Here is a 19786-nt window from a genome sequence, read left to right on the forward strand (position 1 = left end):
CCCTGTCTAGAAGTTTTGTGCAGTACTGAACAATGCTTGTCAGCTCAGTGGACATTTGTTATGATGGAACCACCAGGAATGAGGAGGTAAAACACCTAAACTGAAGAGAGTCTCTGACTGATCTGAGGCCTGTGATAATCCACCATTATGCACCAATAAATATGCACATAAATACCTAATTCCACCAGGCCTCTAAATCTCGTTTTTTTTTATGGCGAGGACACGTTATTTAAAACCCCATTCATCATCCACCTCGTAAGACCTTTTTTTTTTTTTTTTTGATGTAATAAAAGCTCATTTCATTCACACACAGACAATAATTCCTGCAGCTCAAGAGTATTATAAAGGTATTTGTTAGCTGGTATGCATAGACGTGTGCGTGTGCGTGTGAACAACCCTCTGTTCTCTTGGCATTGGAATGGACAGGTGACCTTCCTGCGGTATAAAGTACAATATGCTATGCAATATGAGTACACACACACACATACACTCCATCAATCTTTGTTACAGCTATGAGAGGGAAAGCAGCCAGCAGACAGCCTCTCACATTTCCCTCTGTTTCCTTCCATTACAACGCAAACGAGAGCACTTAGTACTTTCTGCGGGGCTTCACTTCTGCCCCGTCTGTGGATTTTTCCCAACAGGCATACTTGAAGACTTTATGACAGCCTGTACTGCGAGGAGCTGTGAGTTTTAGCACACTGAGGGAATGAGAATTAAAGCACACATAGTTAAAACGATTCCCTACCCCCCAGCTCACGGGGACAATCCTCTGGCCTGCTCAGCCTCGCATAATTACACTTACTCCAGCCCTACTAACCTAGTGAAAACAACATCAAGGAAGACGTCACACGGGGCATTTACGTTAATGTTCCCCTCGGACCGAAACAACGACCGGGGGTTGTGTTTGACGCTACCTGATAGTCTGTGACCAGTTAATGTGCAGAAAATTAACAGCCTTTGAGATTAAAGGAGCAGTTTAAGTGACCACAGAACAGTCGAGCACCGACAAACACACAAGTGTTTATTTACCTCTGATAATTGCACCTGAGAGAGTGTGTGCTTGCTACAATAACTTGTTATTGGCATGATGCAGGATCTAAGAGCAGGAAGAAGATTAGGTTTGTGTTGGGTGTTACATTCGGCCATTTTCTGGCCCATCACGTTATTTAGACATCAAGGTTGCTGAAGAGCATCTAACCAGCCGTATTTCAGTGTTCAAGCAGTTTCTATTTACATGTCCAAATATAATCATGTCTTATGTGTCACCTGGATGTACACTTTTCAGACATTTCTATGCCAGTTTTAACTGAGACGCCTGATAAACAACTTTTGACCTCCAAATCACCAAATCTGTGCATGTTGGTATTTTTTCACCTAATCTCATGAATAGATCAAAACTAACAACCACAATCCCTCTAAAAAGAATTCAGTGTATAGCTGAACATTAAGAGCCACAGTGTTGCACTGTTTGAAATATTCTTTCAACATGATGAATTAGTTAATGTCAATATATTAAAGGCTTGAATGCTATAATTAAAAGAAGTGAGAACAAAACGATGAGATATAAACTTGTATTAAGCGTACTAAAAATGCTGTTAAACACATTTTATGGATGCTTTTACAAAATGGTAAAACAATGCATTTCATTGAGCTGAGAACAGATATAATGACAGGATAGTTACGTTTAAAAGACAAGTAAAGTGTTTTGCATCCCATGATACAAGCATCTGAAATCTTGTTCAGTGTTAAGTTGAACTTAAGGTCCAAGAAACTTGTCATTCTGACAAGTTATCCACCAGATATATCTAACTAAAGCTCTATTCCATGTCTTGCACTGGAGTCACACTGGGAGGAGATGACACTGGACGCTTGGGACATGTCCCCATCACTGTTGCTTCTTTAGCAATGAATAAGCCGTGCCCTTATCGCTGAGAATCATGATTAGCGTTACCTTTTTCTTAATGTTAAAAAAGGATGCTTGCCAACAACTCGACATTGTTGAGCATTCTATGTTGAGTGTTTGCCTGACACCAGCTCTGACACTATGCCCTGCTGATGCAACGTGTTGTTATTTTCTACTCTGACCTTGTGCCAGTACCACTGTTACACTGCTTGAAATTGTTGATGACCATGTGGAAGATGTTCCTCTATCTGAGCCCCTACATCCCAACCACTTTTGCACAAAAAGTGACCTTATTGTTTTCCTTGCCGGTGCAGACAGGAGGAATGATTACAGCAGCTAGGAACATTTTCTACATAGATAGACTTGAAAAATTATGTTGTGTCTTTACAGAACTGGTCATCTCTTATCAAATCATGTACACACACACGCTGCAGTACATTCTGTTCCGTACGTTGGCTGTTTGAAAACAGTATTGCTGAAGACACGGTGTGCAAACTGAGAGTTCACTGTTAGGTCGTTAATTCAGATTTTGATCCTTTGGATCACAGCATTTCAGAAAATATATCGCAAGGATCCAACAGTGGATCAGTGGCAGCTATATGAACCCACTGGAGAAAGACAGGCATCCCCAAGGATCATCGTGGGAGAAGATGAAAAGATCAGTCAAAAGTTCAACTCTGTTCCCACTGGCTTTATATTTGGACGCTCTTAACCTCCCATTGAGCCGCAGTATACGCCACAGAGGAGACGAGTCAGTGGAGCAGTGATGTGTTTTATTACACGTGAGGGAAATGCAGCAGAGAGGGAGATGGAGACGGGGACGGAAGATGGAGACAGATGTAAATGGATAGACCGACAGGAAAAATAGTAACAGACTTTGCCAGATGTATGGGCAGGAGAGTCAAACACACATAGAGAGAAAATGTCATGTGTGATGTTAAAGAACCTTCTGTGCAACATGTTCAAGTTGCCTATGGCAACTCTTCAAGGGAAAGTAGTTAACTTCTATAACACAGCTATGAATAACTTATTTTAATATACTTATATTTGCTGGGAATGTATATGCCTTTAATATGATTATATTCAACGAAAAATATGTCAACTACTATATATTCTTTTCAAATGACCCATTTCTAGTTTGAAACAAAGATTTGATCTGCCAAAATGTTCAGGATTTTGTTCATCTGTCATATGGTTTGGGTACATATCTTGCTCATATCCAGCCCAGATGCTGGGATAAAATGTTGGCATTTGACGATTCTGAATACCACAGATCGGTTTACATTTATATCTGTCGTAGACCTATTTCTACATAACATGCCATATAACTATGAAACCGCTAGAGATTTTTAAGTGCTTTGGGTCAATTTCCAGCCGTGTTGGTGGTGACTTAAATTAGTTTCTCTTTGATGAGACCAGTTTTTGTGCCTAAACGTAACCAGATCATAAGCACAGCATTGAGACGACACACAAACAAAAAATTGATCACAATAAACATAAAGTTGAATATAAAGACATGTACAGTTTCGTGGCTTGCAGAAATGCACTTCACTAACATTTATTCTGGCTTATCGCGTCCTCCCTTGTGGCAAACACTAAAATCTAAACATTTTGCTACAGTAAACTGCAAAGTCATTAGGGATTCGGCTGTACAGCGTGCGGTACACATGTACGTTACAGAAAAAGGAGGAGAGAGAAAAATAGTTTGACATCCAGAGACCAGCAGAGAGTTCGATGTAGAGAAGCAGAGTGATTTCACTCTGCATCTCATCTGCAGCAGCCTCGGGCAGCAGCCAGAGGGCCACAGGAGGAGCCTCATTACTGGGATGATGTGTTAGTCCATATTTTGCTCCTCATCTGCTCGTCACTTCAACACTCTATTTTCTCCTTTGCATAATCCCCCCCCCCCACGGTGGTTCAAAGAGAAGCGACAGAATCATTCTACAGATGCAACACAGTCATCTTTTCAAACGAGTCCTGTACTTTGTGCGCCCTCAAAAATTTGATTCACAGGCACGAACGTAAAGTGTGTGCCAGGATGCATCGGCGAAATGTTACATCCCCACATAACATTTCATTTTACGATAATAAAGCTGAGGAATTAGTTTGCCACGGTAATTCATTTGTAGATATTTGACGGCGTTTATTGGGAGGTTAATTAGTCCTCGGGTGATTGTCAGCCTGCATAAAATGTGCTACACGCTGATTGCGTCTCAAAGCTTCAGACTTGAGAGTGCATCTGGATTTGTTGTAGTATCAAGGTTTCATTCATGCACAGCAAAGCAAAAAAGGATTTTTGTGTTTTGGAGAATTCGATGTATGAAAATGCACACGTTCAAAGTAATCGATGGGCAATGCTCACACACACACAAACACACACACACACACATATGCAGACAAGCACACGCGCCAACACGCAGAGCTCTGAAATGACACATCAGAGAGCGTGCAGGTTGTCTCTTGTTCAATAAATTAAGGGAACTTCGGCAAATGTTTGAATTTTTATTAAGATCCATTCTGCTGTGGGCAGAAAATATCATGCTAGACAGCACTATGTTTTTACTGCTGTTATAACACTGAATGTGACAATAAAAAAGACATTCAGTATTTAGGTAATTCCAATGTCAAGGGCAGTTTAAAAATTGTGGAATCAATGATAAGTAAGTATCTAAAGGGAAACCATGGCAACGTGTTGTGAATAGCTGACCTGTGGATGTGTTGCTTTGTGGTGGCAGGTTTATCACTTCTGCAAAATGAGACGGCAGAGGCAGAGAGTGTAATAACGGATGAGATGAGACGAGAGGAAAAGGAATGGGAAGACGACAGTGAGGGGACAAGACAGAAGAGGGATAGTAGGATAGAGGGACAGAAAAAAGAGGAAGACAGCAAAGAAGGGGAAAATGGAAAATATAATGGAGGAAGAGTGGGAAAGGGTGTCAAAAGAGAGGGGAGGAGAAGAGATGAAAGACAGGAGGGGAGGAAAAATCTGAGCAGAGGATGGAGGGGAAGGAAAAGGAGGAAGACAGAAGAGGAAGGGAAGATGGAAATGGAAAAGAGGACAGAGGAGGAATGTGATAGCAGGTGAAAGGAGGGGAGGAGAGGAGAGGCTGAAATAGTTGCGAGATCAAAAAAGTAGATGGGATGACAAAGCAGGAAAAGAATAGGAAGAAAGGAGAGACAGGAAGTGGGGAAAGTGGACGATGTGAAAAGAGGGGGGACAGGACAAAAATTCAGAAAGGAGAGGAAGATACTGTGACGAAGAAAGGAAGGGGGAGAGGAAGGAAAATGGAAGAGGTGAGTGGAGAAGAATTAGCTGTCCTTTTCAACAGCTCTCTTGGGATCCTAAATCTCTGCACTGGACAAATTCAAACCCAGGGATTTAGAAATTCTGTGTGTGTGTGTGTGTGTGTGTGTGTGTGTGCGTGCGTCTCTCTCTTTAAGAGAGAAAAAGAGAGAGAGACATTCAAAGGATGGCTGCTGATCCCTCAGAATGACCTAATGACCACTCACACTGATGTCACTTCTGACACTCGATAAAAACAACGTGATGCTCAAGCTGAGCTTTAATTAGAAGGGACCGCTGAACAAGCCTGACAGGTGAGGGGCCGGGGTGTGTGTGTGTGTGTGTGTGTGTGTGTGTGTGTGGCGGGGTGCCTTGGGTCTTACCTGTCTCGCAGCGGCGTCCTGTGAATCCTGAGGGACAGACACATGTGTTGGGAGACACACAGGTCCCCCCGCTCCTGCATCCCTCCTCACAGAAGGCTAGAGAGAGAAAAAGAGACACATCAGATCGGTTTGCCTTCATATCATCGATATCACAGCGGCAGCACAAAAAAAAAAAAAGGCTTTGAACTCCTGCAGTTTAAGGTTTCATGAAGACATTACAATGTGCAAAGTGGTTCCCCTGACTATACTTTTAAAAGTGGTACAGCAGTTCTGGGAGGAAACACTGACACGTTTGTCATCCACATGAGTTTATAAATGATGTTTTTTTATGTTTGAAAGCGTGTGTAGTTGGGGGGGGGGGGGGTGCCGCGGAGCAACCTGATAAAATATCATCGCAAGACCTGAAATGTCAATTTTGTGCATGGAAAAGAGGTGAAAAAGAATCATTTAAAAATCACTGCAGTTTTAGTGTTATTACCCATAGCTCCTCACATGCCAGTCAAATTCATTTTGCTTTATTAAAACTGTCTGATATGAAATTTGTCTTTCAAGTGATCATCACCGAGAGGACAGCTTCTCCATGTGGCCGTCTTAGAGTAAAGTGATGGCACCAAAAGGCACCATGGGTAAAATAATGTCAACAGTGCCACCTCCTTATCTTTTTAAAGTCCCATTTAGCTCATTGTTTTGATTTTACAGTACATTTATTTTATGGCTCAGACTGAGCAGCAGCAGCAGCAGCAGCAGCAGCAGGCAACCGTTCAGCAGAAATCCATGACAAATGCAATGTGCACTCCAGTACCACTACCTGTCCGGCACCAAACAGCAAAGTTTACAAGCAGCTGGTGAAAATGAGACACCTAGCAACAGACATTTTTTTTGTTGATGGGGAGCCAAAAGGAGGGCAAATATTGGCCTGGGACAGACAAAAGTGACTGTTTACAAATCCTTGCGCTTTGACTTTTCTTTACTTCGAACGGCTTGGTAACTAAAAACAACCCTCAAGGCTTGCTTTTCCTATGAGAGACAGAGATGAAATGTATCATGTCAGCCAATGCTTCCACTGCAAACCCAAGCTGAATGTTGTTTCTGCTTGTGTCTTTTATTGGGCGTCCTCTAATAGCTCCACAGTACTTGTGATAACGATGTTACAGATTTAACTGTGGACACTCGGGCTTGGTACCAAGGTAAGTGGATTTCTTTGATACGGCACACTTATCCTGACAACGGTACAAGTACTTCAGAAAACCCTCACATTTACCCACCCACCAACCCACCGACCCACACACAAACACCTTCAAACACTGATTGTGGGGAAGCTGCTATACAGGTAGCTTAACTCTGAAGCAGATTAAAGGTTCAGTCTAAAGCGTGCCTTGCTCTACCACCACACTTAAAAAATAAATGTGAAGAAATCCTGGGATGCATGGCTTTGCCACTTCACATTTTCTCTTTGAGAGTTTAGCTTACAAGTGTGTCGTGTTGTTGTGTAGAAGGGTCGTGACACTCACGTCACACACAACGAACAGTCGTTACGCGGCACTGATCGTTTGTTTATGCTCCCTGAAACGATCCAACAGACTGTTCACAAAGTGACTCATGAGTGTTTTCTGGCCTGCCACCACTTAAGTTAAAGTCTGGTTAAGAAACTACTTTCTGTGGTTAAAGTGAGAGAATGGCCAGTGCCAAAGCCCAAATAAAGCAGTGCTCATGCTTGATGTAGTGCTAGCAGTTGCTTCCACTATCAAAGTCATACACTTCCTACACTCGATTGTCTGCACCTACTTTACACCTCCTCCTTACAGTCATGTGAGGGTGCCACAGGGACATTCTGTTTCGTGTTAGTGAAAATAAATACTGTAATGCAGAACTGGTCAAAAATGTTGGTGTTATAAAGCGTATGATGATTGTTGATATGACTCAGCCCTGCGATGTTATATAAGTTACATTGCCGTGGTAGCTTCTTGTCAATCACATTGTAGCCACTTATGTATAGAAAGGATCTGCTTTATTGTCTATTATACTCTGAAGGCTTAAGTTCTATGCAGAGTCTATGCCGCTGTTGTTTGTCTTTGTTTCTATTGGCGGTAAACAGACTGTCGGCTGTAAATTCGTCTCTAAACACAGTGACCCTTTTGGCTTGCAGCTGTGTTTCTGGGTTAGACAGAACAGACAGGCCGAGCATGAATGTTACCACCACTGCCCTTCAGACATCCAGTGGGTCCACTCACTTAACCCAGAGAAACTCTGGCAGTGAAAAGCGATTCCAGAGGAGGAGTATATCTCAAGAAAAAGCAGCAGCCGACAGGTCAGGAGGGACTTCAACGGCTCAAGAGGGTTGTGTGTTTACTGGGTAAACTACATGTCAGGTGGTAATACATGAGGTGGTATTACCACCTCTGCTAAGCAGTGTAGGAGAAGCTGCAACATGCAATCATCCAAACATTCCTCTGACGGTGCACATCAGGCTATGGCGTAGGCCAGGCACCTATGCAGCGGCCACATCATAGGTACGGCGTAGATTCAAGGGGCAAGCTAAGATCACGCTGAGATTTACAAAACAGACATAAAGCTCTATTAGATAAGACTTGAAACTAACAATTTAGACTATGAACGTATTAGGAAAATGTTTACTGAGGTAATGAATCAAATAATAAAGAGGGCTGTTTTCTCATAAGCTTAAGTACAATTTTTTGCCCGACACTGCAGTTTTGAGGCACACCAACACAAGGAGCAGGCTGGCAGCCCGGACGACGCCGATTTTGTTCTGTGAGCACACAGGGTGTGATGCATCAAGGTGGCCGAGACAAACCCTCAAAGGAGAGGGAGCAGGTTGAGGAGCGCTCGCAGGGTAACGTACTCGACAAAACAAAAAGACAAGTGACTGCAGAGACACAGCGAGAAGGAGTAGTTGGTGCTTAAAGCGAGGAGGATTAAACCAAAAGAGGGCAGACTTAATTGAGCAAGTTCATTAAAGAGAAATTACTTTGAGTGTTTCTAAGCTTAATTAATGACATGATTTGAAAGATGAGCCTTAATGGGCTGAAAATCTATTCATGGTCACATATATTGGGTGACTAAGTGTAATATCTGTGTGTGTGTGCGTGTGTGTGTGTGTGTGTGTGTGTGTGTGTGTGTGTGCGTGTGTGTGTGTGTGTGTGCAATGTATGCACACCAACTTGTCTCCCTATAGTTTATGAATCCAAAGAAAGATTTTCTAATCACCCCGGCATTTGAAAAAAAAAAAAAGAAAAAAAGAAGTGCTTAATATACAAACGAACGCATAAGTGCAACAAATAAAAACATATTCCCATGCCAGAAGCTATTAGAGCTATTAATTTGACTGGCTCCGTGACTTAAGAAGTTCTATCAGGCCCTCATTAGGAGCGTGATTGCCTCTGTACTAATAAAGCTCACACTTGAAAATTAATTACACTTATATTGACTCAATCCATCTCCAGCACTAATTATCATTTCACCACCATCAGCATAATGCCGCCTGCCTATTGAACTAATGACTTCCAAAGATAAGGGGGGGGGGGGGCTTCGATGGGGGTGGGTTTGTTGAACGTTTTTTTAGATATGCATTTTTCAATAAAACGCCACTGGAGATGATTTTTTTTTTTTGCCCACAGCCAACCCCCTAGTTTTCAGAGGTCACTTGTCAGTAACAAAAAATACCAAAAAACACATAATTTAGACCACCAGCATATGACAACTCCTTACTGAAACTGGGCTTTCTCATCATTACAATATTGCTGCTGCTATGTAATCCAGGAAAATCGTTGGATTAAAATGAGTTCATATTAAAACTCACTCCTAGTTACTGTTACGCTGGTAAACTGATAATTTACAGTTTTTAGTTAACTGTATTAGTTATATTATTTAGAATAAAAGTAATCAAAAATGACACTACTGAACTTCAAGCTTGATGTACAGACATTTTTGGCTGAAATGAACCACAAAATATAGCATCAACTGTCATTGGCTACCATTTAAAAAAAAAGAAAAACAAAAGACCCATATGTTTGGCATCTGACAGCCCAGTCGGCAGGATATAAAGTTTGTAGTTTACATTCCGCAAACCACAGATGAATTTGTACCTGTCATAGGCTACATACATTTTTAACATTTGTAAAAAACCTGCCATATCACGTTCACAACACATATCTATTACCTGATTTTCACATGTGTAACTTTAAGCCTTTGCAAATTTAAAGAAGTTCTTGGTATTGAGGAACAAAATTGGTTTACCGTGCTGTAAACTTGTTTACATTACTGCTGTAAATTTGGGCATTTTAATATGGGGTCTAAGGGTATTGACTTGCTTTTGAAGCTGCCTCAAATAGCCATTAGAGGATCTGCATTTTTTTGCATTGTCTTCATTTTTTTTCTCAGCCACCATGCCACAAAATGGTTTGTTTTCTACTCTCAAGTGAAAGTCAGTGATGTTTGAAAACTTTACTTGCAGTTTGCAGTGGTTTTCAGCCAAAAATGTCTGCCGATATGGTAAGGCTATGGTGTGCATTTATCTATACCTGTTTGAGAGAGTGTTCACAGTTTGTCATTCCATTAACAACAGGCAGTGGTGTCCTCAAAATCGCTTTCCTAGATCTTTGGTGGATCTAGTACAGCATCAGCTCTCTGAGGGGATTTCTTCTGTCCTTTACAAAATACGATTAAGAAGAAAGTGGTGTTGCTGCTCCACAACCACAGCAGAGAACATCTCATACCACTGAAGAGGGGAGGGGGTATCTCACATCCTCGAAGACAAGCTTACAAAGATGAGAGTTATAGCTGCATTGTATTATGTTCCAGTTCCTTCTTCTGTGTCATAGAAAAATCAATCTATATTTTTCCTGCTCTCAAACCGAAACCCGGTGTTTACCATTGATGCATCAGATCGCTATCATGCTCTGTTATTGCTGGAAATGTCTCAAGCCTCTACAAAACATTGTAATCTCAGCTCTGACATACACAAAGCATCTCACCACTTCACCTTCCTCTGTCTTCCTCTCCTCTTTGTGTCCCTCAGTTTATCAACTCCTATTCTCATTTTCTTTTTTCAATTTCTCATCTCCGACTCCTCCCCCTGCTCCCCCTCCACATTACATTACCAAGTTCCCCGCTACAGCAAAAAATATCCTGCGCTGGGGCTGCGAGGAGGACACCGCCCTCCTCCATTGTCGTCCCCGTGACCTCCAGCGAAACTATCTCAGGCTCAACTGAGCCTGTTGCTGACTCGTGACTTCTCGAGACATGCTTATAACCACAGATTTGCTATTTGAGTTTCCCATTATGGGCCTAGATTGCTTTCCAGTGGGTGGTGAGAATGGAATCATTCCACCCTGTGGCATGGCTAACAGCCGCATCCACCGTCATTGGGTGTCCAAGGATCCATCTCAGAATTAAGAGCAGGGGTATCACAGAAAAAGATGGTGAAGAGAGAGAAAAAAAGCTTTGTAATTCTACGGTAGAATACAACTGAGCTAATAATTAGCATCCCATGAGGGTAGCACAGCTCAGTGATATGCCCCATTAAGACATCGTGCCTCCTGTTAATGATCTCATATCTAATTTAAAGTTCAAATTTCAAGAGTTTGCCGCTGCATTTTAAAAATAGTTTTAACTTTGGCCTGAACATTGAAGCAAACGGCACGAGTATAGTGAAAATGGTTACTCAAAGCCCCGATTTGTGCCTCTCATACAACTGTAACAGCATCCCATTGGAGTTACAGTCATAGGTATCCATCTCTATAAACAGATAGAAAACCTGAGACATCCCTGTTTGAAAATATTCCCAGAATCCTCAAAGACTCCATCAACCATCTGGATGAAAAAAAATGTTCAGTCTGCTGCATGCTAAATAAAGATTTGAACCTGTTTTCCAAAGTTCAAGACAAAAATAACATGGGAAATCAAAAGTTGGCTCTGAATCAATTCTCTGTTACTTAATCCAAACAAGGATCGTAGCCACGCAGTTGCTGCATAGGAACCTGGGAAGCAGGTTAAAAGTCTTTTTGATGGTGCAGCAGATGGAATACATTTTCATCCAGATGGTAAGAAAAGTCTTTGAGGTAACACTAATATATGGAAGGCACAGACTAGGGTCATAGTGATGAAATATCATCCAGCTTTTGAGTCACTTTCAGCTTATTTATGTATTGAAGTGGTCAGTCACACAGGAATTCGAGTGAAGAGTATATTTTTTATTAAGAGCAACACTGTTTTACCTCAAAATAACAGCTCCACGCTCATTTTGACGTTAAAGTGCCAAGCCACACAAACCCAGGTTTCTACATAATGCTGCTTTAATATTTTTTAATCATCCATCCACAGATCTGTTTCTAAAAATCTCAATATGTTATCTTAGAGACTTGTGTGAGGCTGCAGTCTCCTTTATCATTATTTTTCAATACTAATTTGGGTTTGTCTCGCATGCCTAAAATAAAGAATAACAACCACAAGACAGCAATAATATCACTCATATCTCCTGTCAACTGTAAATCAATAGCGATCAATGAAGGCTCTTGGTTTCACTATCAATACACAAACACACCAAGTAAATTGACACACACTTTTGGTGGCATTTCTGATATCACACCATAGCATTTGGTTCTAAAGACAGTGAAATGCTCCGATAAACCCAATGTACCCTTCAGTACCTGCCAATCACCACACAGCTGACATACAAAGTTAGAGCCTTTAATTGGTGAGGACAGTTAATCGTATATAAGCTAAAGAGCCAGGAATTGTTCCCAGGAGTTGGGGACCACATTTAGAGCTTAAAGGACAGTGAACTTTGGACTTCATCAGCTGATCAGACATCATCGTTAGCGTCACCAGACTAATTTACAAATGAGTTTTAAGGTCTGTCGCCAATGAGAGTGATTACAAAAACAAACACTATAAAGATAAGTATGCGAGCATCCACACTGATGAACAACTAAGTTCTGTAAACGCATTCTCCATCTGTGTTGGCAGCTAAGGACGATTTATATTCATAACTTTTTACTGCTGTTCGTTGTGCAGGGGGAAAAAAAAGAAGAAAACTCCCAGAAGGATATGGTTTTCGAATATTGAGGAGTGAGAGGAGTTGGAGAATCAAACACTCTTTTTTCGGAGAGTCATAGTCTTTTGAAAACACATTTTATTCATATTTTCGACTGAGTCAACATCAATTATCCTGCTCATCAATATAAAGCACTTCAAAAACAAACTTCAGGGACCCTTGTTCTTCACTGTCATTCTCATTTTAGTTGTGGTGTGGACTCCAATCTGCCATCCAATGAGTTGGAATGATTAATTAAGCAATGCATGGTGTGGATGGCCATTTAGTCTGGTCCCTCCCAAGCCATTATTGATTTTTAATGGGGATTATCAACACAAACAACAACAAGCAGACCTCCAAATGGAAAAAAAAATGGAAGACTCACGCTAAAAGGTGTTTCTGAGGCGAATAGGCAGATCAGAATCTTGATTCATATCCAATCAACACTGCCTGGTTTGACGGTTTGGTCTGATTTTTGCTAGCCTGGTCGGATCAGCAGATCGCTCCTCTGTCCCGCCCTATAGTTGTGATTGGTCCAAGACAAACCCAGTCTCAGGGAAAACTGTGTGAATGGGACGACTCAGCCATCGCAAATAAAACATGAGCTCTGTATATTTGTCTGGCTCTCAGGCAAGGTTAGACACAGATTAATTATAATGTTATTCCGTGTCTGCTGGATGTGTAAACAAATGAGTGTTTGCTAAAAAGCTAGCCATAAATTATTTTAAAAGGTGATGATATGCCCGAGCTGAGTTTCTGTCAGCTTGTTTTGCAATTTCCCAGGCCCCTTGTGAACGGAAATCAATTAATGCAGCTTTTAAATGGAAGCATGTCTTCCAACAGATGCTGATATCGGGAAGAAGAAGAGGTTGTGAGATAAAACACATCACAGAGCGCTCCTGGACACACCATCAGTTGTTCTGACAGAGGAACAGAGGGGTATCTAGATAATGGACTCCTTCCTCTTCCTCTCTCCTCCACAAACTCAAGCTCTGCAGGTTATCTGCATTATATCTGCATAGTCTCTTTGCTAATGAATTTCCTCAGCAGCCGGTTTAAATGCAGAGGTAGAAGTCCACTGTTAGCCTGCGAGGAAGAGCTGAGCAGGCCAGAAACTGAGCCGAGAAGGAATTAACACAAATCCATTTACTCATACAAATGCCTCACTTTGTTACGCATCAGAGTCGAGGCAGTTCACCCTTGGCTGTACTCTCTGTTGGGCATTTACTGAACATCACAGATAATGACCGCACTTACAAGACAATAAGGACTCGGGCCAGGCGGTCGGCATGGATTAAAGACGCATTAAGGCAGATTTTTACTGCCATCATGTATCTGCAGAGGGTTGAAAGGGTGGTTGATCAATACCGTTGACACGACAATTAATTCAACCAGGTGCTCTCAGAGATTTCTCGCTCCAGGGCCAACCTCCACACATTTCAAACCGCTCGAGGATGGTGGATGGGCTAGCGACAAGTATTTCGATCCATGTGGGTTTCCGAGTGAAACTGTAAATTACAATGCAAATTGAATATCAGTGGTGCCACATTATTACATCTTTATAATTCTTGCAACATATGCTTTTACTCCTATTTTAAGGCCACCATTAGCTGATCAGGAACGTGAGCAGGGATTGTTGACAAGAGAGCAGGCATTTTAATTTTTCATTTGGTTCGGGTGCTGTCATACCTGTAAGCAGATGTGATCATAAATAAAACTAAACCTGCCAGTGATCAACAGTGACCATAATTCATTACACATACATAACATCAGTAGTGTATGTGCAGAGAGACAGTTTGAAAAGTCGCCTCCGTAACCAGATGGCAGCAGAAGATGGAGCTAACACTGAGGTGCCATTAGTTTCTGTTAGACTGAGAGAAGACTGAAAAACATGAGCGAACTGACAACCGGATTTTTTTTTCTGTGCCACATTTCCTAGATGTAAAACAGCTGTCAATGTTTAAACGGCCTTCTGAGGTTCCAACTTTCACTTTAAAAGCATTGAAAGTGCTGTATTTTTTTCCCCCTAGTTATTAAACTTCAGGCAGCAAAATACAACGACATGTTCTTGTGTGGCGAGTCATCCATTACCAGATCATCCTGACTAATGCCACTTTAATATCAGAGGATCGCTGTCTCGAGACTTAGCCTGAGCTCTTAAAAGCATGATCCATAATATTCATCCAAAGTGAGTTTTTTATTTTTTTCCCATAAATACCTAAAAGTATGAGGCTGCTCTAAAGTACCCACCAATGCTCTACCTTAGGCTCCCGCTTGGCTCCCCATGCATAATGATCTGTTGGGTTATGTAAGCCGATTGACCAACAAGCATATCATGAACTTGCACCTGTTTCTTTTTATGATAGAGGTGATAAATTATATCGCTATAATAATCAGAGAAGATTAAAACGAGTACAAGCAAAGAGAGGAAGCCGCTTCAAGATATGTGAGCCCGACCCTTTTTTTAATTTTTTACCATAAAAGTTGCATTAATGATTGATGCGTAAAGATTGAGTAATGTACCATCTGACAAAACACCTGCGCTTGTGTGGCATCAGGATAGAGTCCAAAGAACATGTACGATTATACCGTAAGACCTGCCTCACCAAATATAACATCCTGTTACTTTTCAACATAAAACACTCTGTGTTGACGCAAGCACACAAATCTCAAAAAAGGGACAATTACAAGCTCTTCTACTAATCCTTTGGTCAGGAACACTTGGTTTTGTTGTTTCTTTAACACAGACCTATAACTGCCGTCGCAAGTATGTGATTATCGAGGGAACTTGGCCTCGTGATGCCAGCTGTCTACCGCACTGCGCCGTGGCAGACTCAAACTGCAACCGGTGGGGATTGCCGGATGGGGGAAGGTGGGGCAAAACCGGATCGCAACCGCAACGCAGCAGACCCGTATGCAGTGGAAATTGGCGGTAACGCCAAGGACACTTATCTGGTGGAATCTCATGGTTACAAGCAACCTCCTCTGGTTGTGTGAGTAATGATGTCTGGTGTCAGTCTGAATCACAGGTGGGTGTAGCAAATCAAATAGAATAGATTAGAACATTATTGTCTGCAAAGTTGGAAAGAAAGAGTACTGCATTGGTGTGAATGTGTAATTTGAACAAACTAAATCAAAACCAGGAATGCTTACAGGATGTCAGACTGACACCAGACGCATGTTTGCTGGTTTACAACCTGATTATTTCCAGTTATCAAACGTGGTTTCATTTAACTTAAACCAAGACCACCATCTTTTCCTAAATTCTCAATCAAGTAGTAGAAGTCCTTAATTGTTAAAATGTAGCCTTTTCAATGCATGGGCCTTTGGAACTCACATACACTGTGCTGTAGATCTCTGAAAACTGACATTTTGGCAGACATTCACGTACTGATTTGGTCTTAGCGTAGTTGGCATAGTTTGCCAATGTGACCTCAGATCATGTGATATTGTGGTAGTATTTGAGTTTGACAGAAAGAATGTTATAGTGTTTTTATCTGGAAGGACACAAACAGACAGACATTCCCTGCTGTCTCATCCTTTTTGTCCTGTTTTCACAAGAAAATGCTTTCGTATCAGGCCTTGTACTTGTAAATTCTTTAATAGAAAATACAAATAAAAGTCAGTAACTAAAAGCTGGTACACTTTTTCTTCCAGCAATAACCAAATCATAACCTGAACAACACAGGCGGCAGATGATTTGTTGTCGAAAAAGGTGGAGGTAGTAGGAAGGTCGGTGGTGGATATCTATCAGGTGGAAAACTCAAATGTAGCAAATGTATCTGCAAAATAGACAGCTGTCTGTTACTGTTCAATACAAGAGCAGTTTTGTGCTCATAGTTTGTTTCTTCCCACCGACTGGCCGACAGAATCAGTTAATCCAGGTTCAAAGTTACATTATATATCATTTAAATTATTTCTTAGCCAAAGTCCAAATGAAGTTGAAATATGTTTCTAAAAAGAGTTGGGTGACGACAAGTTCCCTGGTTTCTGTGAATAAATAAAAACAAAATAACCCTGAGCCCAAACACTTCTCTTTGTTGGGAAAATGTGTTTGTTTCTTTATGTAAAATGAAACAACCAAAAAAATAAATCAATTGCTGAATAAAAAGAAAAAGAAAAAAAAAAACAAAACAAAAAAGACATTTATTTCACTGCCTTTTTTCCCCAACTGAATCAGTGTGTGGTGAACATTAACTGGCTGTTCACACCACGTCTGGATGATTTTATCTATTTTCATCTGTGGAAGAGTCATGGGGGCATGAACCTATCAGATCAGCCAGAATGGGAGGAGCGGGAACGCCCTTGGCAGCCGAATGTGAGGAGCTTTCATAACCAAGGGCCATGCGGGAAGAGCGACTCCCTCTATCTGAATCCATTACCAACACACACAACACAACAAACACACACACACACACACACACACACACACACACACACACACACACACACACACACACACACACACACACACACACACTCAGAGGCAGGCAAGCCAACACAACTGTTTTCCCCAACCTCTGCTGTTTCAATGATAAGATAAGGTTTACAGCTGAGAGGCGGATTGCAGAGGTGGAAATACCCATGACACATACTGCTTGAATCTGGAGGAGAGATATGCGTCATGTCAGGTCCCAATGAGAATTAGAATTTGTGTGGAAGATTGTGTTAAATGGCGTAGGTAGAGTTAAAAGTTTAGGAATGGGAGCGAGTTGAAGACAAAGATCGTCAGAATGTTTTGGAGCTCTTCAGTTGAGTCCTGAAAATCATCTGAAAATGGCAAAAAAGAGGAATATCTGAACAGTGACTCTGTTCAAAATATGAATGACATGAAAAAGTTGAATAGTATATAAGTCCCAGTCATTGCAGATGTTTCCAAATCAGAAGAGAGTTTCTAGGTGAGTGTATGAAGGACATGGAAGAGTTTGAAAATCAGTGGGTCTGAAGTGATTTCTAATTGACTTACATTAAAACTAAGCTAACACTACGCTTCAAAGAAAACTAAATGTCTTGAAAAGTTTAAATGCGAATGGAAAGTGGAAGGATGGCTTAGAGAGAGATGAAATGTGATTTTGAAGTGACTGCATGAGGTTTGAATGGAGCTTGTAGCTGAAAGCATGAATGGGTAATAAAAATTTGAAAATGGTTGAGAAGGTATGAAAATGTGGGACTTCTGAGCATTCTGTCCATCCACATGAATGGGGAAAAAAAGTGGCCAGAAAACGTGGATGAAATCTGAATGATCGCAACGATGATTGCTGGAAAATGTGGAAGATGTGGACAAGAAACATGACAGGAGAATCTTCTTCTCGCATAGAAGAATATATAAACAACACAATCACTTGTGCAGTGTAGACAAACTGGTACTCTGCACTTAACCCATCCAGAGGGAGTATTGGGCAGCCAACATACAGGGGGCTTTGAACTCCAGATTCTAAGCCATGGTGCCTTGGTCAACGGTCCTTGAAGCTTTTGTGATCCTCTAAATTTTCATCTCGCACCGACGAAAGGTCAGATTTCAAGGTTAGGTGTCAGGTTAAGTTTTAAGCATTTACTCAGCTGGCTCCATGCATTGTTTCAGACATCCCTGATGTAACATAATCATGTTGGTGGTGTTCCCCTGACTTATCATGGTGTGCCATTATCAGGTCAAAATTTCAATTTGCTCCATACTGCGCTCTGTGACTGAACACCTGCAAAACTAATGACATTCCCCTCGGTCTCGGCTTTGCTTTGTGTTCATTGTTAATTAGCGAGAGGTGGAGGAAGTACATTAACTGATTAATTATTTATATGTATGATTGGACATAGGATTAATAGCGTCCACACAGTAACATGAAAGCTGCATTTTACTGTTGTAGCTGGCTGCAGCAGGACTTATTTTACTCATTTTGCATTCTCTTGCATGGTAACAAGGAAATGTAGCTGCCGCACAAATGCAGGCACTTTTTTACTCCACTTCTTTAATGTGCTGTTTCTGCACTGTGATTAGTAAATGTTTGCGTGCTAACAAATTAACTTGGCCATCTGGTGCGAGTGCTTACTGTTTTTGGATTTTATAATTGTAGCATCTTTGTGGTTATCATGTAAACTCCATTGTGTTTTGGGGTATCCGTCTGTCTGTATGTCCCGATAATGGCTCTTCTTTTGACGAGCTCTGTGTTTGTGGCCTGCCCTCCAAATTTCCTGCTTGACAGAAACATTGCACTAATTTGCAAAAGTCCCAGATATCAGACTCTAATAAAAACACTCGGTTGGTTATACAGAATTCAATGCAGAAAACCATGATTGGGGTGATTTACAGATATTAGATTTTGAGTGACCTGCCTCTATTACCTATCATCCCATTTGTCCCATCAGGGACCTGATGCATCAGGTGAGTTCTGGAGTAATGAGCAGCATCTTTACTGTATTCATTCCAAATGATTTCTGGATGTGTATTCACTGTGTCAGTACACAGCATGATCATATCATCACGTCTATGTGTAAGTCACACAATCTGAATACATACTGTGTGCTGCAATTACCGTCAAAGATCGCTTCCCCCTCTGAGTGAGAAGTCAATCAAGACAGTCACACAGTCAAGCTCTCATTTACTGTTACTTGACTCTGAATCAAGTTTAGGTTTAAGTCTTGATGTTGTCATTCATGAATTAATTTAAAACTATGATGTGAATACTCTATTCCACTCTCTAAGAACAAGTTACATCACAATTTCAGGAATAATAAGTGATTACTAATCGATTACACTTTCAGAGAATCTAAGTAAAAAATATTGGACAATCTGAGGTTTCAAGGCACTTTCCTGGTCAATTATTTCCTCGACTTGTCCACCCCTTTTTTGTGTGTATGCGTGTGTGTGTGTGTGTGTGTGTGTGTGTGTGTGTGTGTGTGTGTGTGTGTGCAGCCTGCAGCCTGCCATAAATCAGTCAGGGCCCACAGATCTGAACTAAAGTCTTTTGGACCCTGGAGCCTCTGGGCTTTGTGCTGTTCACTCCCAGTCGAAAACCCCATCTGTGTGTGAAATCAGGGTTTTTTTTTTCTGCCAGGTGAATTTATTTATGCTATTAGTGTAGGTTGCAAATTAAATGAAATAATTCAGAAACTGACGAGGATGACACATTTGGTTCTGAGCAAAATGTGTCTTCTTTGAATTTTCAGTT

The 19786-nt window shown here is 41.2% G+C and overlaps 1 protein-coding gene across 1 annotated transcript in view; it reads right to left on the reverse strand.

Annotated features, from left to right (window-relative positions):
* The window catches only part of LOC119018331 (protein kinase C-binding protein NELL1-like), a 257120-nt gene that overhangs the window by 30278 nt on the left and 207056 nt on the right, over positions 1-19786 (reverse strand). The window contains exon 15 of the mRNA XM_037095898.1: positions 5573-5668. Within this exon, the coding sequence (XP_036951793.1) occupies positions 5573-5668 (96 nt within the window). The remainder of the gene's footprint in view (positions 1-5572; positions 5669-19786) is intronic.

This window comes from Acanthopagrus latus, chromosome 4 (genome assembly GCF_904848185.1).
Source record: "Acanthopagrus latus isolate v.2019 chromosome 4, fAcaLat1.1, whole genome shotgun sequence".
Taxonomy (NCBI): Eukaryota; Metazoa; Chordata; class Actinopteri; order Spariformes; family Sparidae; genus Acanthopagrus; species Acanthopagrus latus.